At 39.3% G+C, this 24983-nt stretch overlaps 1 protein-coding gene across 2 annotated transcripts; it reads left to right on the top strand.

The window, feature by feature from the left end:
- Nucleotides 1-8674: 8674 nt before the first annotated feature.
- On the top strand, nucleotides 8675-24006 carry LOC307126458 (uncharacterized protein). Of its 2 annotated transcripts, none has more exons than XM_079816971.1 (3): nucleotides 8675-8760; nucleotides 11280-11413; nucleotides 21183-24006. In XM_079816971.1, the coding sequence occupies exons 2-3, from the start codon at nucleotides 11329-11331 to the stop codon at nucleotides 22781-22783; spliced, it is 1686 nt and encodes a 561-aa protein (XP_079673097.1). In that variant the 5' UTR covers nucleotides 8675-8760; nucleotides 11280-11328; the 3' UTR covers nucleotides 22784-24006. The 2 variants fall into 2 exon arrangements, with proteins under 2 accessions (XP_079673097.1, XP_079673098.1); XM_079816972.1 differs by having other exon boundaries at nucleotides 8681-8760; nucleotides 11285-11413.
- The last annotated feature ends 977 nt before the right edge of the window (nucleotides 24007-24983 follow it).

Here is a 24983-nt window from a genome sequence, read left to right on the forward strand (position 1 = left end):
GCAGCCCCTGCCCTAATATTGGCCCCTCTAAACCGCTCACCAAATACCGCATAATTGAGAGCCAGGAAACACCTTAAAGATTGGCATTCAAGGGTCAGCTGAGATCATTCTGGTCACTTTAACCTTGCAAATTTCAGTCATGTGTTCAGATTTTGGAGGCATCACACACCTCTAACTTGATGGGAATGCAGCAACAGAGATTGCTCATTTAGCCCGGGTTCCAGAGATTAAATATGGATTTGTTTTTCATTTCATTTTATTTTATTTTATTTTATTTTATATTTCCTTCTACTGAAACCCTAAAGAATTGTATGAATACTATTGTACTATATTGTCTGTTCCCCTCTCAATGAGAGAAAGCACGTTATCAGTATGTTGATCAGGGGTTTTGAGAAAAGAAGAACATTGGGGCCCTGTTTGTGAGTGGAAGGGGTAAAAGAGCCTCAAAACGGGGACTGGTCTTTTTAGTGGCCAGCATGTCCGTGATGAGGTGAAGAGACAATTGTAACCCTAAAGGGAAACATGCGTCACCACTTGACCTTCCGTAGAGACCTCACTTGTAGACCAGACGTGGCGGTATGGGACCCCCACATATGGTCTAAAAGGGGGGAATGAAGGGTCAAGGGTCAAGCCAAACATCACTTGTCTCTTCATCAGACACATATCTTTCAAGTTCTCTATATTCAATGAGTGATTTTGATGATTGAGGTGTTTTTGCTGTGTGCTTTTGAATTCCTATTATTGTAACATCTATGGGATTCTTTGGGGACTCAGGGAAAAATGTACCTCTTTGATATATCTTCTTTTCTTTATAGAATAGAATAAAGTCACTTCTGCATTAGAGTTAGTATCAGCATGTTTTGGAGAAGTGCCTTGTTGATAGTTAGTTAAGACGTTCCGACCTTGATGGAAACTGTTTTTCTGGGAAACTTTGTGTGTGCGTCTCATGATTCTGTGCAGGTTCAGTATTGGAGATGATCTTTTCGGCAGACGATTCCAGACTTTGTGGCAGCTGTTCTGTGACCTCCGAGGTCATTGAGGACTAATCTGGGCCTGGGCGACACGAAGTCTACGCATTTTTAGTGATATATGTCCCTATCTGTCTACGTGTGGAAAATTGCTTATATTGCCTTTTGTTAGAACCAATCAGAATCATTCCACATGGCAGTAATGACGTGTCTAGACCTTGAAAACAGTATAACTGTTCAGAAAATTGTATGTACGTTAGACGGAGGCGGGGAGACTGTTAGAGGGAGCGCGGCCTACGAACTCCTCTTGAAGCTGGCTTCTGCTGATGAAACTGCAAACTATTCTTCAGTAAATTTTCTTTAATTAATCTGACTCCTGACTCCTGGTCTTCATTTTTCACTACTGGTCCTGGGTCCTAAGCTGTTACCCCAACAGATTAAACCAGAAAATCTCAATATTAGTGAACAAAAACAATTTCTAAAACTAGGTCTTCTAAACATTAGATCGCTCACACCTAAGGCGGTTATTGTAAATGAAATGGTCACAGATAATAGTTTCGATGTACTTTGCCTTACTGAAACCTGGCTTAAGCCAAATGATTATTTCGGTCTAAATGAGTCTACTCCGCCAGGATACTGTTATAAGCATGAGCCCCGTCTGATTGGTCGTGGCGGGGGTGTTGCAACAATCTATAGAGATATTCTTAATGTTACTCATAAAACAGGTCACAGGTTTAATTCGTTTGAAGTACTAGTGCTAAATGTTACGCTCTTAAATGTAAGAAAGAAATCCGTATTATCTCTAGCCTTGGCTACTGTGTATAGACCTCCAGGGCCCTATGCTGATTTCTTAAAAGAGTTTGCAGACTTTCTCTCAGATCTATTGGTCAACGTCGATAAAGCATTAATTGTTGACGATTTTAACATACACGTAGATAACACAAATGATGCATTAGGGGCTGCATTTACAGATCTATTAAACTCCTTTGGGGTTAAGCAAAACGTCACTGGTCCCACTCATCGTCTTAATCACACACTAGATTTAATTATATCACATGGAACCAACCCAACCGACATAGATATTATACCGCAAAGTGATGTCACTGACCATTACATGGTAACTTGCATACTGCGTACTGCTGAAATCTGTCATGTTGCGCCACGTTATCGACCAGGCAGAACAATCCTTCCAACCACTATAGATAGATTCTCAAATACCTTACCTGATCTGGCTCAGCTGCTCAGTGAACCCAAACAAACAGATGAACTAGAGGAAATGGCTAGCAGTATGAGCACGATTTTATCTAGCACATTAGAAATTGTTGCACCAATTAGATTAAAAAAGGTTAGAGAGAAAACTAAAGCACCATGGTACAACAGTGCTACACATGTTATCAAGAGAGAAACTCGTAACTTAGAGCGTAAATGGAAACAAACAAATTTAGAGGTCTTTAGAATCGCGTGGAAAGATAGTATGTCACGTTATAAAAAGGCCCTAAAAGCAGCCAGGGCTGAGCATCTCCGCAAAATAATAGAAAATAATCAAAATAACCCAAGGTTTTTATTTAACACCGTGGCTAGACTAACAAATAAACAAACATCGCCTGAGCAAAATATTCCGTTACAGTTTAGTAGTAATGATTTTATGAATTTCTTCACTGAGAAAATAGAAAGCATCAGAAACAAAATTGTAAATGTACAATCTTTAATGATGTCTTATGATTCAACCGCAACTATCGCCCGTCAAGAACTACTACACCGCTTTACAACTATAGGACAGGAAGAGCTAAATAAACTTATCATTGCATCTAAACCAACAACATGTTTATTAGATCCAATACCCACTAAACTACTGAAAGAATTGTTACCTGTAGTGGAAGAGCCTCTTCTCAATATTATTAACTCATCTTTATCTTTAGGTCATGTTCCAAGAATATTCAAGTTGGCAGTCATAAAACCTCTCATTAAGAAGCCACAATTAGATCATAATAACCTAGCAAATTACAGACCAATTTCAAATCTTCCATTTATGTCTAAAATACTAGAAAAAGTTGTGTCCGCTCAATTGTGCGCTTTCTTGCAAGAAAATGATATCTATGAAAAATTTCAATCAGGATTCAGGCCGCATCACAGCACAGAAACTGCACTCGTTAAAATCACAAATGATTTACTTCTAGCTTCTGACCAAGGCTGTATCTCAATACTAGTTCTACTCGATCTTAGTGCTGCGTTTGATACTATAGATCATAAACTACTCTTAGATCGACTTCAAAATTATACTGGTGTTCAGGGACAGGCATTAAACTGGTTTAGATCGTACTTATCAGACCGCTACCATTTTGTCTGTCTAAATGGGGAAAAATCAAAGATGACGTCAGTAGACTATGGGGTGCCGCAAGGATCCGTGTTAGGCCCTCTGCTATTCTCTATATATATGCTGCCACTTGGTAATATTATAAGAAAACATGGAATTAATTTCCACTGTTATGCTGATGACACTCAATTATATATTTCATCACGACCGGATGAAAACGCTAAATTATCTAAACTGACAGCGTGTGTTGAAGATATTAAATACTGGATGACGTGTAATTTTCTGCTATTAAATTCAGATAAAACGGAGGTGTTACTTATTGGTCCAAAAAACTGCCCACAAAACCTCTCGCAATACAATTTTACCTTGGAAGGATGTCCTGTCACTTTATCCACTACAGTAAAAGACCTGGGTGTTATATTAGACCGCAACCTGACATTCGAAAATCATATTTCATATGTTACAAGAACGGCATTTTTCCATCTTAGAAACATTGCTAAGCTACGTAACATGCTATCTATTTCTGATGCAGAAAAGTTAGTTCATGCATTCATGACCTCGAGATTAGATTACTGTAATGCTTTATTAGCTGGTTGTCCTGCATCCTCAATAAACAAACAAAATATGATCATATAACACCAATTTTATCATCTCTACACTGGTTACCTGTGAAGTTCCGTATCAATTACAAACTATTGCTACTAACCTATAAAGCCCTAAATGGTTTAGCTCCAGTGTATCTAACGGATCTTCTATCGCCCTACAATCCATCGCGCTCTTTAAGATCACTAAACTCTAGGCTTCTGGTCATTCCTAGGATATCTAAGTCCACTAAAGGAGGGAGGGCTTTTTCACATTTAGCTCCTAAGCTCTGGAATAGTCTTCCTGATATTGTTCGAGGTTCAGACTCGCTGTCCCAGTTTAAAACTAGATTAAAGACGCATCTCTTTAGCCAAGCATTCACATTATAATTATCTTTTTATACTACAGTTAAATCGGATCAAAAGCATTAATATAATATTCTGAACAGCAGCTACGCTAATCATTTCCCATCTGCTTTTCTGTTGTTATCTCGGGACACTAGTCCCGAGGTAAATAGTTAATCAGCTCCAGTTTGTATCCAGCCTCTCATGGAGACTTCGGATGCCCCGACACCTGTGATGAGACGACTCGACGCCTGTAAAGAGACGACTCAACGCCAGCGTTGTTATGGCCTAAATTAATACACGATTGATTAACTTTTTCGAACATTATTCTTTAACATTGTCTTTCTAACATTTTTACTGTACATCTATGAAATGCACTTTCTGTAAAGCTGCTTTGAAACAATGTGTATTGTGAAAAGCGCTATACAAATAAATTTGAATTGAATTGAATTGAATTGAATTAATAAACACTTTATATTTAGTTGGATTTTTTGGCACATGTTTATAAATTTGATCTCCTGTTTCTGATTCTCTCTTTGCCTTTTTGTCTGGATTCTCTTTTATGTCATGGATTGAGTTATTGTGGTTGTTCTCAATTGTTGGAGGAACCTCAGGGTTCTCTATCACCTGAAAGTTGTCACACTCAGGGTATGTCTGTCCCCATTGATCACCTCAGACTCAACTCTATCCATTTCTGTTTAATCTTTTTTCCAGATTCTCTATCAGCTTACTTTTGGTTAGCGGACATTCAGAGTCTTTTATGATGTTAATGTAGTTCTAATATTCTTCCAGTTATATGTCCATATAACAAAAAGCCATTGCCTGTTTTTTTTGGAGTATATTTTCCAAATAATTTGTTGGATAGTGTGTACCAGATTTTCAGATTTCTGAGTAGTGTCTTCAGTTACTATATTTTCAGCTATTAATTTTTTTAATTACCTCTGTTCCTCTGTCAGCTTCCCACAAGTCTTCCCTCAATGCTCTCTTATCTCTTTAGATCATTGTTCAGTTTGATATGTTTATGGACAACTTTGTTTTTTCTAATAGTATGACTGGACCTCCCTGTAGGCCTTTATACACTCACTGATTCTAGAGATAAGGGACAATATATAACATATCCTAAACACAAAAGCCATATTAATGTTTTTACGGCCTGTCATGACTCTGCTATTTTCTCTCCGTTTGAGTTTTATTGTCTAGGTCTGCCCTGCGCACCTGCGTGTTGTTGCTGATTAACTATATTAAAGGGATAGTTCACCCAAAAATGAAAATTCTGTCATCATTTACTCACCCTCAAGTTTTTCCAAACCTGTATGAGTTTCTTTGTTCTGCTGAACAAGAAGATATTTTGAAGGATGTTTGTAACCAAGCAGAGAGAGCAACCATTAACTACCATAGTAGGGAAAAAAATACAACCCCAAATCAGAAAAAGTTGGGACAGTATGGAAAACGCAAAAAAGAAAAGAAAAAAAGAAATGATTTCTAAATTTACTTTGACTTGTATTTAATTGCAGACAATATGAACACAAAATATTTCATGTTTTGTCTGGTCAACTTCATGTCTTTTGTAAATATGCATCCTTTCCTGTCATTCAGACCTGCAACACATTTAAAAAAAAGTTGGGACAGTAAAGCATTTACCACTTTGTAATGTTGCCATTCCTTTTCACAACACTTAAAAGACGTTTAGGGACTGAAGACACCAAGTGATGAAGTGTTTCAGGTGTAATTTTGTCCCATTCTTCCTGCAAACAAGTCTTAAGGTGGGCAACAGTACGGGGTCTTCGTTGTCGCATTTTGCTCTTCAAAATGCGCCACACATTCTCTATTGGACACGGGTCGGGACTGCAGGCAGGCCAGTCAAGTACCCGTACCCTCCAGTACTCTTCCTCCGCAGCCAGGACTTTGTAGTATGTGCAGAATGTGGGTTTGCATTGTCTTGTTGAAATATGCATGGACGTCCCTGGAAAAGATGTCTTCTTGAAGGCAGCATATTATACTCCAAAATCTCTATGTACTTTTCAGCATTAATGGTGCCTTCACAGAAGTGCAAGTTACCTTTTCCAAGGGCACTGACACAACCCCATACCATGACAGATCCTGGCTTTTGGACTTGTTGCTGGTAACAGTCTGGATGATCCTTTTCTTCTTTGGTCCGGAGCACACGGGGTCATTCCTCCCAAAAAATACCTCAAATACTGATTCATCTGACCACAGTACACGTTTCCACTGTGTGATGGTCCATCCCAGATGCCTCCGAGCCCAGAGAAGTCGACGGCGCTTCTGGACACTGTTAACATAGGGCTTCCTTTTGGCACAGTACAGTTTTAACTGGCATTTGTGGATGTAACTACGTATTGTGGTACTTGACAAAGGTTTGCCAAAGTAGTCCTGAGCCCATGTGGTGATATCGCTTATAGATGAATGACGATTCTTGATGCAGTGCCGCCTGAGGGATCGGAGATCACGGTTGTTCAGCTTAGGCTTGCGCCCTTGTCCTTTACGCACTGAAATTCCTCCAGATTCCTTGAATCTTTTAATTATGTTATGCACTGTTGAATGTGAAATATCCAAATCTCTTCCTATCTTTCTTTGAGGAACATTGTTTTTAAACATTTCAATAATTTTCTTACGTATTTGTTGGCAAACTGGCGATCCTCGGCCCATCTTTGCTCCTAAAGGATTAGACCTTTCTTGGATTCTGCTTTTGTACCAAATCATAATTACAATCACCTGTTGACATCACCTGTTTCAAATCACATCATTATTTAACCATTTTACCTCATTACTAGCCCTAAATTGCTCCTGTCCCAACTTTTTTTGAAATGTGTTGCCGGTCTGAATGACAGGAAAGGATGCATATTTACAAATGACATGAAGTTGACCAGACAAAACATGAAATATTTTGTGTTCATATTGTCTGCAATGAAATTCAAGTCAAAGTAAATTTAGAAATCACTTCTTTTTTATTTGCGTTTTCCATACTGTCCCAACTTTGTCTGATTTGGGGTTGTACTATGGTAGTCAATGGTTGCTCTCTCTGCTTTGTTACAAACATTCTTCAAAATATCTTCTTGTTCAGCAGAACAAAGAAACTCATACAGGATTGGAACAACTTGAGGGTCAGTAAATGATGACAGAATTTTCATTTTTGGGTGAACTATCCCTTTAAGGACACTGAAGCGGAGCATGGCAGGAGAGAGGAGATTCACCAGCAAACAAGCTTTTTGTTTTGTTTTGTTTCGTATTCTATTATTCCTTTTTTGGGTTCTTTCTTAAGTGTTTTTTTTTCTTCATATTTGTTGCCTCACTACTTTAGAGTTGTGTGTTAATTATACTTTAGAAAGAAATATCTTATCCTTTTTTCAATTTATTGTGTAAACATTTTAAAACATCAATGGAACTACATGATATTATGTCTTAATTACCTAGGAACATTGGTGATATTTGTTGAATATTAAAAGGAGGGTGGACAATTAGGGAATTTAGAGTTCATAATCAAAAAAGAGAATGTATTTTATGACTTAGCTCCTTTACTGAACATAAATATTGCATATTTGAAGAATTTACAGTTATTGGACAGATTAAATTAAATTAGCGGAGTTGACAATATTTAGAAATAAGCCTGTTCCCTTAGATGGTTCATTTTCTGAGACATACATTTTTAATAATGTGTTGTTTGTTTTTATTTTTTAACATCTAAAAAATGTCTTGTCCCTTATTTCAAGAATCAGTGCACTAAGTAGCAGTAGAAGCTTTTGATCACAGAAAATTAGCAACGTGTCCCCTTGGAATTATAAGGTTCTATCTGACATTTTTGTCAAAATTGAGTTATTCACATATTCTTATTCTGTGACAACTTCTTTACATTATGTGATGTTGTTTTTTACGTGTTTAAGTTTTTTGGAACTTTTTATTTAGAAAATAAAAAGGTTCTTTCTACACAGTCAAATGGAATGCTAAAACTTTAAAGCTCAATATCTCCAAACAAGTCAGAATGCAGATAGAACCTTATAATTCCAAGGTGACGAACGGAATGTGGCTGGTTTGTGTGTACATTACCTGTACATTACAGGTGACCATTGTTCTGATTTCTGTTCGCAAATGAATAAGAACATTTAGAACTATATACTATAATAGATATATATCCTGAGGTTCCTTCAACAATTGAGAACAACCATACTAACTCAACCAGTGACCTAAAAGAGAATCCAGAAAAAGTATACAATAATGTGAACTTATATTGTTATTTAGTTTAACAACATTCTTTCCGAATTCCAAATTTAGTTTGTGAAAAAAAAAGTCCCTGCTCCCAAACATTACAGTTTTCTTAGACTGAATCTCACATTTAGTCAGTACATCATTGGACAAAATGAATTTCAACAAGAAATAAACTCTGAATTTCTCTCACATATATTTTATTATCTGTATTGTGTGTACTTCTACACACTTTCGTGATCTTAGACAGCAGTGGGACTTTTGTTTTGGTCGGGGTGTGACGTCATAAAGCCGCGCCGCGCTACTACATCTGTGCTGCTTCGGCTAAAGAAAGGTTTGTGCGTTTGCTCGTTTAAACTCTTTTAACGTCCAAACTATTCAATTCTTTTTAATAGTTTTACTACCTTTAACTGGTGATGGCAGAAACGGTGCCTTTTGAAATAAGTGAACCAATTGATAGAATGACCGGTTCTAGAATCACTAACGTTAGTTTGAAACAACGTATTCGCAAAAGTTTTTAAAGCTTCACAAAGCGTGTTTTGAAAGCACCCATCACTAACTTTAACTGTAACATATAAACCACAAGTTGCAGTGCATCTAGATTAAGATGTGGTGCATTCAATCACCAACAAATATTTTAACAAATGAAAAAATAAAATTCACAGGTTTAGATGCAACAAGAACAACAAATGCCCATCTAAAGTCATCAAATATCTTGTCTCACCAGTGTCTAATAACAAAAGCAAATACCATAACCATAATATATGGTTTGCAAGTTAACATATATTGACATATGGTCCTTTAAATCATAGGTTATAATAAGTTATATAAATAAATAGGTTTTGACTATTGTATGTTAATGTAAAAAAATATTTGAAAAGGCACACTGAACACAACGTATCATGGCCACCTGACACACAGGGTGCTGGTGTTTGAAACTCTCCCTCTTCTCTTTCAATGTCTGAGCTCTCTTCGTCCCTTAACCCTCTCTCTTCCACCTCTTCAGGCTGTATTTCTTCGGTCTCATCACCTCTATCTAGCTCTTTGTTACATTTACATTTACATTTTTATGCATTTGGCAGACGCTTTTATCCAAAACGACTTACATTGCATTCAAGGTACACATTTTACATTTGGTCAGTTCTTGCTTTCCCTGGGAATCGAACCCATGACCTTGGCGTTGCTAGCGCCACGCTCTACTGTTTGAGCTACAGGAAGCTTTGTCATACATTTCTATATTTCTTTCTTCTGCCACTCCATCTTCTCCTCTGCTGCCTTCCACAACTTAATTTGTACATATAACTTTTTCTGTCTTATCTGCACCTTACACTCCCACATTATCTGACTCTGATTTTCCTTTTCTTTTTGGTTTAAAAAAAACTCTGGATGTCAGCCTTTCTTTTCATATTATCCCGCAAGACGTAACAACAAGTACAAAGTTTAGACTTTCTAGCTCTCTAAATGTACACAACACTCAATAGTTAATCTCCTTAATGAATACAAATTAAAACATTACGCCCGTTTCACACATACTCTGTCTGCAGTCCGCATGCGGTGCCTGATTCGGTGCGTATGCGATGCAGGAGCAGCACATGAACGCCCTCTGATGTCGTGTTTACCACTGGGAAGTTCGGAAATAATTTTGATACCCCAATTCCCGAGATGGGCGTGTCATAAGCTTTAAACATGGTGGCGGGGAGAACTAGACTGCTGTGGCAGGTGTGGTTTTATTATTTTTTTTCCCAAAACAGCTAGGTCGTCTTGTCTTGAAATTAATGTAGTACATATTTACATGTAAGAGTAATCATATGAAGCGTATTGTATGTTTGGTACACAGCGAAAATAGCCTGCATTTGACTGAAATGACAGAATCAGCAGAAAGCAGACTATCTGGAACGTTTATATGGTTGTCGGTGCATGGGAGACTACAAATATAATGTTGGTTTTTAATAAGATTTTCCCAATAAATAGGCAAGAATAACCTGGTGTCCACCATTCCTGTTCACTCCGACAACAAAGCACTTGAATGCAACAAGCTCGTAATCATGACTTCTAAAGTGGGAATTAGGAAATTTCCGATAGCACGTGAAGGCAGCATAATATACGGAAACGTCCTGGGTAATACGGGAAGTTGGCAACCCTAATTCAGTAACAGAAAGCGTGCGTCTCATTTCTCTCCCTGTTTGTCGTAAACATAAATTCAGTCACTGAAGTATTGATGGAGAAACGGAGCTTTTAAAAACTCAACTGAATCAATTGGTTGTGCAAAATTGAAAAATTTGAAGCGTTCAAATCCCCGCATGTGGACGAGAACTGAACGAGAACACAAACCAAACCGTGTGAACTTTTACAAACCAATTCCTATCGGAATTATTTTAAAGTGTATGTTTTAAAGAAAGTGAATTATTTTAAATGCAATACACCAGCAATGATAAAAAAAAACTTTGATAAGTCATTAATACCAAAATAAAATTTCTGTTAATGCACTGACTACTGAACTAGGGAGGTCATTGAGACGCACATAGAGATTTAGGCCCCGTTTACGCTAGTGCATTTCCATTTTAAAACGCATAACTTTTGCTATGGTTACGCCTGTCGTCTACACGACACCGGCGTTTTCGAACCCTTGGTGTTTGGTGGTTATAAATCGCTTCAGTTTGACGGTTTCCCCCTCAGTTGAAATAGCGTTCCGGGGCCCTTAGGGAAGATCCAGACCCTTCATGCCTCTGGGCCCACTGTACAGAGTCCCCTTTCTCAAGCTATGTATTTTGAGTTGTGCAAGTGTTAATATTCACATGTAAAACTGATATTACTACATTTAGACCACATTTTTAACTGAATGTTTTCTTGCAGTACAGGAAACCTGGTGAAGTGACTGAGATCAATGTGAGACATCATAAAGATGGCGTTTATTAAAGAGGAGAGTGAAGAAATGAAGATTGAAGAAACATTTTCTGTGAAACAAGAAGATAGTGAGACACAAACAGGTTGGTTTTATTCTCAAAGTCATTTGATTCTTATTAGAATGTTCAGCACTACAGAAATGTGTGTATATATATATATATAAATTTTTTTTTTTTTTTACAAACTCAAGTAGGGAGCAATATGCATATGAAAATATACACAAATAACATGTAATTAAATCTCCATTTGTATTTCTGTGCATATAGGCCTATGCCTATAAAATAAACAACAGCATACAGGGAGTGCAGAATTATTAGGCACGTTGATTTTCTGATCATATTTTTTTTCCAGGCACATTTGACCAATTCCAAACCACAGTAATCCTAATAACTACTATTGATTTAGTATTTAATAATGTATAAGTGATATATAATTATTCATGAAGGCTGGAAATGAAAATCACCTTATATTCAGGTGTGCAGAATTATTAGGCATGTTTTCTTTTACAGATAAATTGAGCCAAAAAAGAGATTTAACTCAGACTGAAAAGTCAAAAAGTATTAAATGCCCATGAGAAGGATGCAATACTAATGCAATACTAGACATTGCAGTTAAGGCGTGACCATTGGACAGTGAAATGCTCGTTGGGTCAGCAGGGTCAGACAAAAACATGTGGCGGAGAAAAAACACCTGTTAACCGCAAAAGAATTAAGAATTAAGGTGAAGAATTAAGGGTGAAACCATCAGGAACCCTTTAATCTCCAGCGCCACCATTTTCCAAAGCTGCAACCTACCTGGAGTCTCCAGAAGTGCAAGGTGTCAGGATCTCAGAGACTTCAGTTAGGTAAAGAATCCTAAAAAATGACCCCCACTAGATAAGAATCACAAGCTGAAGTGTTGTAAAATACATGAAGAAGGTTTTTTTATAGGCTTTATGGACAGATAGGTTGAGAGTGACTCTTGAAGGACCAGCACCACATCCTCTAATACCACTGTTTGAAGAATTCATCTTCCAGAATCTGGCAGTACGTTTTGAGAGTTCATTTTTAGTCCATCTCTGCAAAACGGACTTCAGGATGGACTAAAATGAACTCCCAAAACGTACTGCCAGATTCTGGAAGATGAATTCTTCAAACAGTGGTACTAGAGGATGTGGTGCTGGTCCTTCAAGAGTCATTCTCAACCTATAAAACCTATAAAGCCTATAAAAAAGCAGGCTTCATGTATTTTACAACACTTCAGCTTGTGATTCTTATCTAGTGGGGGTCATTTTTTAGGATTCTTTACCTAACTGAAGTCTCTGAGATCCTGACACCTTGCACTTCTGGAGACTCCAGGTAGGTTGCAGCTCTGGAAAATGGTGGCGCTGGAGACTAAAGGGTTCCTGATGGTTTCACCCTAAATTCTTCACCTTAATTCTTAATTCTTTTGCAGTTAACAGGTGTCTTTTCTCCGCCACATGTTTTTGTCTGACCCTGCTGACCCAACGAGCATTTCACTGTCCAATGGTCATGCCTTAACTGCAATGTCTAGTATTGCATTAGTATTGCATCCTTCTCATGGGCATTTAATACTTTTTGACTTTTCAGTCTGAGTTAAATCTCTTTTTTGGCTCAATTTATCTGTAAAAGAAAACATGCCTAATAATTCTGCACACCTGAATATAAGGTGTTTTTCATTTCCAGCCTTCATGAACAATTATATATCACTTATACATTATTAAATACTAAATCAATAGTAGTTATTAGGATTACTGTGGTTTGGAATTGGTCAAATGTGCCTGGAAAAAAAATATGATCAGAAAATCAACGTGCCTAATAATTCTGCACTCCCTGTATTTAGTACACATGCTTTTAAACAAAAGCATAATCTTCAAACATTTTAAGGGGGGTTTCAACATTACTTCACCAAGGGATTGATTATCTTTGGATAAGTATTTTATGGATGCTAGATAATTTTTATATTCATTTTTAAAACAAGTTAAAAAGTGTTTGTGGTTTTATTTGCCATGGAGTGGGTTGCCACATATGGAGATACTATGCATGTCATGAGAACCGATACTTCGGTACCAAGTCGGTATCAAGATTTTAAAATCCTAATTGTACTTGTTTTTTTTACACTACCGTAAGTACTGATGGTACTGAACATTTATTCACTATAGTGAAGGGGCAGGTCAGATACCTGTGTCTCTTTTTTTATACACCTATCCTTCTCAATGTTTCTTTTTATTATTTCCAAAATCTGAATAATCAAGGATAATCAATCTATGTATCTCTTTCTCTGCTTTCATATATTTCGAAAATAAACATTTGTAATCCCCTGCGGAAATAGAGGGTTAGACGGTGAGAATTTGGTAAAAAGAAACAAAAGATTATATATCCAGTGGAATACCTCGGAAAGTGTTGTTAAATTCATGGAAATGTGGGGGGTTTGGCAGAAAGGTTGAAAATATTAGCCGAAAATATGCCGCCGTGGCTCTGCTTCCAAAGATGCATAGCTCAGAAGCAACTGCTCAAGGTGCATTGCATTCAAACATAAGTGGACTGCAAAGTGGACTTCACAGGGTGTTCCGCCATCTTAAGTGAGATTCCAATCCGAAGGGAGCGAACATGTTCAGTTCAAAGGGCAATGCGAACGGCCTAGGGAATAAGGGAACATCGGCAGGGCTCTACATAGCGAACATTTTGGGCGCATTTGCGCCTGAAAATTACTGCGTGCGACTGTGAAAAAATATTTAGGCGCACCGGTGCGAGTGACCCGATCGATTCTCATGAATAAATGTAGCCTATAAAACAATCGGAATAAAAACTACAACTGCCAAAGTGCATCAACACTGACTGAGCAACAGTTGTGTTTCGTTCTGCGATCGACTGCTTGTCATGCCTTCTATCAGCAGAGCATGTGCAAAAATGGACTACACTTCACATATTGTTTACCAGGTGAAACAGGTGTGACGCAGCCATGCGCACTTACCAGACGCCTCGCGCTGATGTTTATTTGCAGCAAATCCAAAATAATGGCAAAAATGAATAAATAAATAATAATTGAAAAAAGCCCCTGTATGAGTTCTTGATTTAATCTTTATCAGCTGCAGTCCACAACTTTTCTCGTGGTTAAAAATTACTAGATGTATATGAGAGTACATTATAAATCCATTTTCCAAACCGTGTTTTTATCTTACCCTGAATCACTACGGTACACATATAACAAGCGTTTAAATTCTGACTGTCCAGTTCGGGTCGCATCGCTGCGGAGGAGCACAGTCCCTGTGTGACTCGCCAATCGCCATAGACACACACAGAGAGAAGTAGATCCGGCTGCAGTGTTCTTCCGCAAGATGCACGCAGTTCTGTTTATTAGCGTTAATAAGTTACAAGTTATAAGTTACGGACTGCAGCTTATATTTAAACATTCATACAACATTATTTACCCATGAGCTGCATTAAACAGTCTAAACACCACTTCAGATAGAGCTGCTGTGCCACTTCTACAGTGCAAAGATGGATATTTTGATACTGATTTAATTCGATTGGTAACAGTCTGATTGTGTCTTATTGCTCTAACTGAATTTTATTGTTTAAATTAACATTTTAAAAACAACTTTTCTATTTTAATTGAAGAAATTGACAAGATGATCCATATATTTTTAATAAGATTAGAAAACATTGCTCTTATAATGGTAAAAATGCCCCTGGACAATTTAAAGGGACAAAGATAGTCCTGTAATGGGAAAGTTATAATTGGAATGCGTGTTATTGATCAGAAAGTGCTCCTAAATTTTTGACTGTGCTCCGAATTTTTTTTAAATTAGGAGCACAAGTGCTCCTCAAGAAAAATGTTAGCGTAGAGCCCTGATCGAGACATCACTTCACAGGACGTGGAGAGTGAAAATCACCCAACTGTCATTGCGCACCAAGTCACCAGTCAGAACTAATGATGGAGCAGAGCCGTTGGAACTGTTTTTAAACGGCTCTGCAATGAAGGAGTTTGCGTATACATCTGAGTATTCATAAATATTGTTATTATTATACAAACTAGAGTATTTATGAATGGTTATGGCGATGAATGTTACATTTTGCATATTCTATTGTATGAATATGTAAACTAAGTAAAAGTGTTGAGAAGCAGCTGGGGCGCTGTCTTTTTTTCTTTTAAAACTTTATTTCAGGAATGTTTACTATATAGCTGCTCGTGGGAAAAAAAGCGCTTGAGATGAGACTGCTACAATTATTAAGACCATTGAAAACACACTTAGGCCCCGATCAGATTAAACTTTTTCAGGTCTGACTTCATGTGCTCAGAGCTCTCCTAGAAAAACGCAGAGGCGCAGCAGGCGGTTAAACGCAAGGCGCCCAGGGTGCATAAACAGTGGGCAAAACGCTCCTTGCAAATAGAAAACTATTTGAAAAAAGGTACCTCTCAATTGTCTGATCGGGGCCTTAGACATACTTATACATTTATTTTCATATTTAAGGACAAATACAGTACAGCTTCAAATCTGTTAATAGTCAATTACTACAAGTAGTCAATATTATAAACTTATAAAACTAATAGACTTTGCTTCTTAACACTTTTATTTTGTTTTTATATTCATATAATAATATGCAATTGTAACAAGTGATCCACTCATGGGCTGTATCCGAAAACGTAGGCAGCTGATTTGTTGCCTCACTGCCTCAGGAAATCATGCAATGACTCTGCAGGCAATTTGCGCATGAAGGCACCTCATGAAACGGACAGACTTCTGAGGAAGCGCAATGCTGCGTTTACACCGAACACGAATAGAGCGACAAATTTGCGTCTATCGCATCTAGTTGGACGCTTGAATATTTTGAATTGAATCGCGTGTCCATTGGACGCACGTAGAGTTGCTAGACTACCCAGGCTGCAAATTAGATTTGCTGCCGTCAGGGTGCGTCAAGATTTCTAGGCTAGAAAATGTTGGTTTTTTCCAGTTTTAGGACGCAGCAAAGTTCCGCTCACGCTTTCCATAAAAGCAAAGTCCACTCAAATAACATGCCGGCATGAAATTTCTCTGGCCTTGTTTCTGTTTGTAATAGCCCTACTGTGCAATATGGTATAGGATAGCCGTGCTGGGCAGCGCTGGTAAAGTGAAGCTACCTTATCCTTCACTGATCCACTCCCTACTATCTGCTCACATGTTATGATAGTTTTATAGGACTATACTTTACTTTGATAATTGGTCAAAAAATAAACCTGTTAAATCTGATTCTGTTGCATAGAACTGAATGAAGAATAATATATTGATATTAAGTCTAATAATAATACAATTATACAAACTCGTTTAAAATTCAAGTCTCTGGATGTTGTGGGGCTGTCTTGGCTGACACGCCTCTGCAGCATCGCGTGGCGGTCGGGGACAGTGCCTCTGGGATGGCAGACCGGGGTGGTGGTCCCTCTTTTTAAGAAGGGGGACCGGAGGGTGTGTTCCAACTATAGGGGGATCACACTTCTCAGCCTCCCCGGGAAAGTCTATGCCAGGGTACTGGAGAGGAGAATCCGGCCGATAGTGGAACCTCGGATTCAGGAGGAACAGTGTGGTTTTCGTCCTGGTCGCGGAACACTGGACCAGCTCTATACCCTCTACAGGGTGCTGGAGGGTTCATGGGAGTTTGCCCAACCAGTCCACATTTGTTTTGTGGATTTGGAGAAGGCATTCGACTGTGTCCCTCGCGGCATCCTGTGGAGGGTGCTGGGGGAATATGGGGTCCGGGGTCCTTTGCTGAGGGCTGTCCGGTCCCTGTATGACCGAAGCAGGAGTTTGGTCCGCATTGCCGGCAGTAAGTCAGACTTGTTCCCGGTGCATGTTGGACTCCGGCAGGGCTGCCCTTTGTCGCCGGTTCTGTTCATAATTTTTATGGACAGAATTTCTAGGCGCAGCCAAGGGCCGGAGGGTGTCAGGTTTGGGGACCACACGGTTTCGTCTCTGCTCTTTGCGGATGACGTTGTCGTGTTGGCCCCTTCTAACCAGGACCTTCGGCATGCATTGGGACGGTTTGCAGCCGAGTGTGAAGCGGCTGGGATGGGGATCAGCACCTCCAAATCCGAGGCCATGGTCCTCAGTCGGAAAAGGGTGGTTTGCCCACTCCAGGTTGGTGGAGAGTTCCTGCCCCAAGTGGAGGAGTTTAAGTATCTAGGGGTCTTGTTCACGAGTGAGGGGAGGATGGAACGGGAGATTGACAGACGGATCGGTGCAGCTTCTGCAGTAATGCGGTCGATGTACCGGTCTGTCGTGGTGAAGAAAGAGCTAAGCCGTAAGGCGAAGCTCTCGATTTACCGGTCAATCTACGTTCCTACTCTCACCTATGGTCATGAGCTTTGGGTCATGACCGAAAGGACAAGATCCCGGATACAGGCGGCCGAAATGAGCTTTCTCCGCAGGGTGGCTGGGCGCTCCCTTAGAGATAGGGTGAGGAGCTCAGTCACTCGGGAGGAACTCGGAGTAGAGCCGCTGCTCCTCCACATCGAGAGGGGACAGCTGAGGTGGCTCGGGCATCTGTTCCGGATGCCTCCTGAACGCCTTCCCGGGAAGGTGTTTCGGGCATGTCCAACCGGGAGGAGGCCCCGGGGAAGACCGAGGACACGCTGGAGGGACTATGTCTCCCGGCTGGCCTTGGAACGCCTCGGTCCCCCCCCGGAAGAGCTAGAGGAAGTGTCTAGGGAGAGGGAAGTCTGGGCATCTCGGCTTAGACTGCTGCCCCCGCGACCCGGCCCCGGATAAGCGGAAGAAGATGGATGGATGGATGGGTTTAAAATAAAATAAATTTTTTTTTTTAGTTAAGTCAGTTTTGGTTTTTGGCCATGTGCATCCAGATTTTCATACAAGTGCATCCCTATCTAAAACGTTTTGAGCTTGTCCACTTTCGACCACTTCCAAAGATAGTCAAAAACGCATTCGACCATATTGCTTTTGTAGTGTAAACGCAAAAAAACGCCTACAGAACTAATGCGTAAACATTACGGGAAGCGCACTACCCAGACAGTCAAGTCACCTTTATTTATATAGCGCTTTTTACAATGCCAATTGTTTCAAAGCAGCTTTACAGTGTTAACAGGAAAATAATGCAACAGAATTTGATTGGTCTGACAGCTCAGTTCAGTTCTCATATAGTGTCAATGCAGGCAGATCAGTAATATAGTTGAATATTTAGTGTCCCCAACTAAGCAAGCCAAAAGCCAACGGCGAAGGATGGCAAGGAACTAAAATTCCATCAGGTGACCAAATGGAGGAGAAAACCTTGGGAGAAACCAGGCTCAGTCAGGGTGCCAGTTCTCCTCTGGCCAACGAACAAACAGTGTATGATTATGATTCAGGCAAACATTACAAGTCAGAAGTCAGATTAGATCAGAACATTCAGAATGGTTGTCCAGTTCCATCTGGTTGAAGATCGGAGTCAGGATTTAAACTTTGTCAGGTGAAGACCCAAAACTGGTTTGAAGAAAACGTATCATGCACAATATTCTCTCACTATTCCTGATTTTTAACACACTTACAGTGTTTGGCGTGGTCTTGCGGCTGTAAGAGCAAAAATGAAAGCTGCTGCTCTCCGTGTGTTTTTCCGTTGTCTCTAGTCGTGGTGAATTGCGTGAGCTTATTTTGTCCATTAGATCAAAAGATCTGGAAAAAAAAGCCCATTCATTTACCCACCCATATGCCTCCCCTTGTAGATCATGACAGAAGTGGTTGAAAGTGGACAAAAGTGGCGAATTAAAACACCAGATATAAACGGATATGCGTCTCCCTCATCTACTTGTGATCCTATCGACCAAAACACATTTTAATACCAAGTGCAAACATGGCCAAAAGCTACAGCACGCTTGATTAATTGATTGTTAATTTAAATGGCGATAAATAATGGGAATGAGCATAAATTGACATTCCTTATCACAATATTGTTAACCAATCTGTTTGGTCACTATAATTATCATAGTATTGTTAAAATGCACACTGATATACATAAATTTAGCAGTACTTTGTACTGTTTGCAGAAACATTCAAATAAAATTTACAATGAAGTTACTTTTGTGTAGTTGTTGTGTAGTGTAGGTGTAGCTGTAATCAGATGCCAGAAGCAGACCTGACTCAAGCAGTGTTTGATAAGGGATTTGATAAGTGCCAGCTTGAACGTTTTTGGGAAATGTCCAAACGAAAGACGTTCTGAGATTACAGGAAACACTGGGAACACTTTATTTTACAGTGTCCTTCTTATGCCATTGTTATACTATTCATTGTTGTTACATCTACTTACTATATTGATAACAGTAAATTATGCATAATCACATGCAACTTACCAAAACCCAACCATATAGTATGTTGATAATTGATAATATAAAGTACTTATTTGTGTTATTACACTGTTACCATGGCAGCCCAGCAAACATTATGACGTTTAATGACCGTTGAAAAGACGTCCCTCTGACACGTCCCGTCATGGTTGAAAAATAGTTCCAAAATGAAAGTTGAACGGACGTCTTCGACGTCATCTGGCCGTGAATACCACGTCTTTTCTGCGCGTCCCTGGATGTCTAAATGCGTCGTCTTCTGGATGTTTAAATGTGTTGCTGCATAATTTAAGTGTGTATATATAAGCCTGCATATAAAGCCTGCTCTAAATGGGTGTTGGTGGGGGATGGAAGCATTACTTTCTGAAATAAACTCTCAAAAAGCTACATTAATAGGTTACAGTAATAACTTGTACTGTATAATTAAACGTGTTTAAGTTGAAAGTAACGTTTAGCCTACTAGCTAATTCTAGCCAAAACTCAAGTAATTCTCTGTTGACAACGTGGGCATCATTTCTTTCGGTTCCTTCATGTTAAACAAGTATAACTCAAGTAAATTTATCAAATACTACAAAATGTACTTACCCAACAGTAGATTTTTAATAATATATCAAACTCTCTCCTCAAGTCTTCTCCTCGTGGTTGTAGAAAGGAACGGGAGAACGAACGCATGGACGCTATCTCGCGAGATAATCTATAATATCGCGGGATTTTGAAATATCGCTAGATTTATTAATATCTTTTGTTACTACATCTTGGCAGCACAGTTCAAGTCAGACTTAATGGTGATAGGATATATTACTGTTTTACATATGTATATGCATACATTCCATAAAAATAATAACAACGAATACATAAAATGGGTTGAAATAATGACTCAAATGCAGTGGGTTCACATTCACAATCACTTAACCACACAGAGCACTTTGTGATTTTAAATATATTTTAGCCTATATTAAAAGTAAATTAAATATAGGCTAAATCTTGTATTTCATAAAGTTTTTTTTTTTTATGGGTCTTGACTGGACGTGTACGTGGGACGTCAGTGGACGTCTATTCACAACCTCTTAAAAACTACTTGGGGCACTTAAATTAATTATTGCAGTATTAACCATGCAAGGTGTTAGCAGCTTCTGCATATTTCACAATGATTTCATAGAGGGTCATGATGGACTACAAATGCACATGTAAAAGACGTCACCATAGTGACGTCCTCTCAGAACGGATTCACAACAGGGTATATATTGAACTACACGTAGCTAAAAGTCAAAGTAACTATTATACATGCAACCGGAGAGAACTGTAGACATGTACAAATGTATCTGAGTGCATTTTTAAGAAATGTTCTGTGTTAAATACTTATACCGATTTATGCCGTCCTACCGTGACTATTTTTGGACCAATGTTTGCTGGGAGGTTAATATAAAGTGTAACTAAACCAGCGTTTAACTAAGTGTAACTAAACCAGCGTTTAGTAAACCATACTAAACCAGTATGTTAGACAGTAAGAGGTGTTTCAATGTCTGTTGCTTTGTCTTTTTTTTTTAGACCTGATGACACTGAAAGAGCAGAGCCAAGAACTGAATGAAGACAAAAAGCAATATAAGAATCATCATGATTTCACGACTAGAGAAAAATTCACAATGACTGAAAAGATACCCTTGCAAAAAATTGCTCTGAAGACCAAATCTAATCGTGATTACACATGCCCTCAGTGTGGAAAGAGTTTCGATCAAAAACAAAACCTTAAAGTTCACATGAGAGTTCACACTGGAGAAAAGCCTTTCACCTGCCAGCAGTGTGGGAAGAGTTTCACTCAGAAAGGACACCTTAAGGCCCACATGAGAATTCACAATGGAGAGAAACCTTTCACCTGTCAACAGTGTGGAAAGAGTTTCACTCAAAAAGGAAGCCTTAAAGTCCACATGGGAATTCACACTGGAGAGAACTCATTCACCTGCCAACAGTGTGGAAAGAAGTTCCTTCAAAAAGGATCCCTTAAAAAGCACATGAGAACTCACACCGGAGAGAAGCCTTACACCTGCCAACAATGTGGAAAGAGCTTCACAACAAAACTAAACCTTAGGTATCATATTAACAATCACACTGGAGAGAAACCATTCTCATGTGATCAGTGTGGAAAGAGTTTCAGCCGTAAAGTAACCCTGAATCAGCACATGAGGATTCACTCAAAAGGGGACTGTTTTATATGTCATCAATGTGGAAAAAGTTTCTTAGACAGGAAACGTCTTAACGTGCATGTAACAGTTCACTCTGGAGAGAAGCCTTTCAAATGCCAGCAGTGTGAAAAGAGTTTCCGATTAAATAAAAACCTTAAAAGTCACATGAGAATTCACACCGGAGAAAAGCCTTTCACATGCCAGCAGTGTGGAAAAAGATGCAATCATAAAGTTACCCTTAGGATTCACATGAAACTTCACACTGGAGAGAAACCTTACACATGCTCTGAGTGTGGAAAAAGTTTCAGATATAAAGTAACCTTTGATGCCCACATGAGTGTTCACACTGGAGAGAAGCCTTACGGATGCCCTCGGTGTCAACAGAGTTTTGCATATAAAGCATCTCTTGAAGCCCACATGAGAAGTCACACTGGAGAGAAGCCTTTCACCTGCAAACTCTGTGGCAAGAGCTTCTCAGAAAAAGGAAATCTTAAAACTCACATGAGAGTTCACACTGGAGAGAAGCCTTTCGCCTGCCCTCAGTGTGGAAAGAGTTTCACGGTTAAAGGAAACCTCAAGAGTCACATGAGAGTTCACACTAGAGAGAGGCGTTTCTCGTGTCTTCAGTGTGAGAAGAGCTTCACATCTAAAAAAGACTTGAATTGTCATTTGCAAACTCATTCTGGAAAGAAACTGCAGTGTTCTGATTGTGGTAAGGGGTTTAGAAAAAGGTATTATTTTAAAAATCACCTTTGCATTCACTCTGGAAGAAGGCCATTTAATTGTGACAAGTGTAATAAAACATTTATTTTGCCATTACACTTAAAGATACACCTGAAAAGTCATGAAAATGTGAAACCCTATTTGTGTTTTTTGTGTGGAAAGAGTTTTAAATGGCCCAGTAATTTAAAATGGCACCAGAAAATACGCATCTGTGTAAAATCAAAGCTACGTTCAAACCACAGCTGAATGTGGGCCAGATATGATTGTTCCCCTTCATGACCACTTTCATTTGTATCTTTCACCTCTTTTCATTTGCTTTTGTCATATACATACAGGGAGTGCAGAATTATTAGGCACGTTGATTTTCTGATCATATTTTTTTTCCAGGCACATTTGACCAATTCCAAACCACAGTAATCCTAATAACTACTATTGATTTAGTATTTAATAATGTATAAGTGATATATAATTGTTCATGAAGGCTGGAAATGAAAATCACCTTATATTCAGGTGTGCAGAATTATTAGGCATGTTTTCTTTTACAGATAAATTGAGCCAAAAAAAGAGATTTAACTCAGACTGAAAAGTCAAAAAGTATTAAATGCCCATGAGAAGGATGCAATACTAATGCAATACTAGACATTGCAGTTAAGGCATGACCATTGGACAGTGAAATGCTCGTTGGGTCAGCAGGATCTGACAAAAACAGGTGGTGAAGAAAAGACACCTGTTAACTGCAAAAGAATTAAGAATTAAGGTGAAGAATTTAGGGTGAAACCATCAGGAACCCTTTAGTCTCCAGCGCCACCATTTTCCAAAGCTGCAACCTACCTGGAGTCTCCAGAAGTGCAAGGTGTCAGGATCTCAGAGACTTCAGTTAGGTAAAGAATCCTAAAAAATGACCCCCACTAGATAAGAATCACAAGCTGAAGTGTTGTAAAATACATGAAGAAGGTTTTTTTATAGGCTTTATGGTCCTTCAAGAGTCACTCTCAACCTATCTGTCCATAAAGCCTATAAAAAAACCTTCATGTATTTTACAACACTTCAGCTTATGATTCTTATCTAGTGGGGGCCATTTGGAATTCCTAAAGACAAAGGATGCTGAAGGCCTGTAGGCCAAATGTGTGCCACACCTTTACAGTGGGGGAAGTTGTAATTATCCGATTGGTCAGTTTGAATGTCTCATGTTTGGGTTTAGTCACATGGTCAAGAAAGGATAAAAGAAGATTGTAACTGTTCCTCTGGCTCTTTATTATCTGACTCTCTCTCTTCTTGGGGCCTGCTTTTTGGCTCTTCTGGTCTTTGCTCTCTACTTCTCTTTGTCTCTTTCTCTCCCCCTCTCTCTCTTTCTATCCCTCAGGTAACATACCATTAATCGTACCCAGCATGAATAGAAAACGTTTTTATCATCTCATACATCTATTTTAAGTGTAACCATAACCAGATTTTGTCATTAAATCCTTTCTATTACAAATGATGTGCTAACCAGTTTTGATTTGGTATTGAGTTTGAAGTGCTACCTATTGCAATACATTATAGCAACGCTCTCCCACATATTTTGCTATTGTAACTGCTTATTTCCGTCGTTGGTACAAGTTGCAGTGGGTGGTAATAGATGAGAAATGTACAGTTCCCTTTCGAAAGGGAACTCGCGCTGCGTCAGCTTCGACGCTACGGGGAACGCCTCCAGCGTGACTGGTGCCTGAAATCACATTGAATCACGTCAATCCTATTGACCGGCGACAGCCTATGATGTCATCAAGGTGCGACCAGGAAGTATATAAGGGCGCCTTGCCAACATGACAGTATCTTTTCGTCTTCAGGGACTGTTTTGCCTGTCTTCACGTGAAACGTCTACAAGAAGGATAACAATGAAGTGTGCCACTTCTGCAGGTGTGTTTTGAATGTGTATCTTGCGCTTTGGATACACACACACTTTGCGTTTACTGTCTGGGAGAAGAGCATACATGAGAGGTTTGCGAACCTCTTGTGAAAGTACTTGTGAAAGTATTTGTGAGCGTTGTCCTCTGGAAACGCTCCGCTCTCGGTGGGACCTCTTCTCGAGAGGAGAGGTTTCAGCATCTGGGAACGGCCACGCTCGAGCTGAGGCTGAGCGGCGTCCAAATACCAAAAGCGCTTCCCAGATGGATCGGGCTCGTCGCTTGGAGACAGTTATGGCTCTTGAGGACGATCCAGATCGCGAGAGGCGGACCTCGGAGGAAGGAGCTGGATTTATGTTCCTCCTCCTCGTCTGCTGCTCTTCCACTCGAGCAGAGGATGGGTGAGTCAGTTAAAAATGCTGAAGCTTTTCTTACCATCCTGTCCCATGTACGGGAGGTGCTGGAAGTCATGGAACGCGCTGCGGGTAGACTGCAGCTGCCTTTGCGGTGCGTGAGGAGAAAGGCTGAGCGTCCAAACAGTTCGGACGATCGGTTTCTCTCCG

Source organism: Gobio gobio, assembly GCF_949357685.1.
Source record: "Gobio gobio genome assembly, chromosome: 5".
Taxonomy (NCBI): domain Eukaryota; kingdom Metazoa; phylum Chordata; class Actinopteri; order Cypriniformes; family Gobionidae; genus Gobio; species Gobio gobio.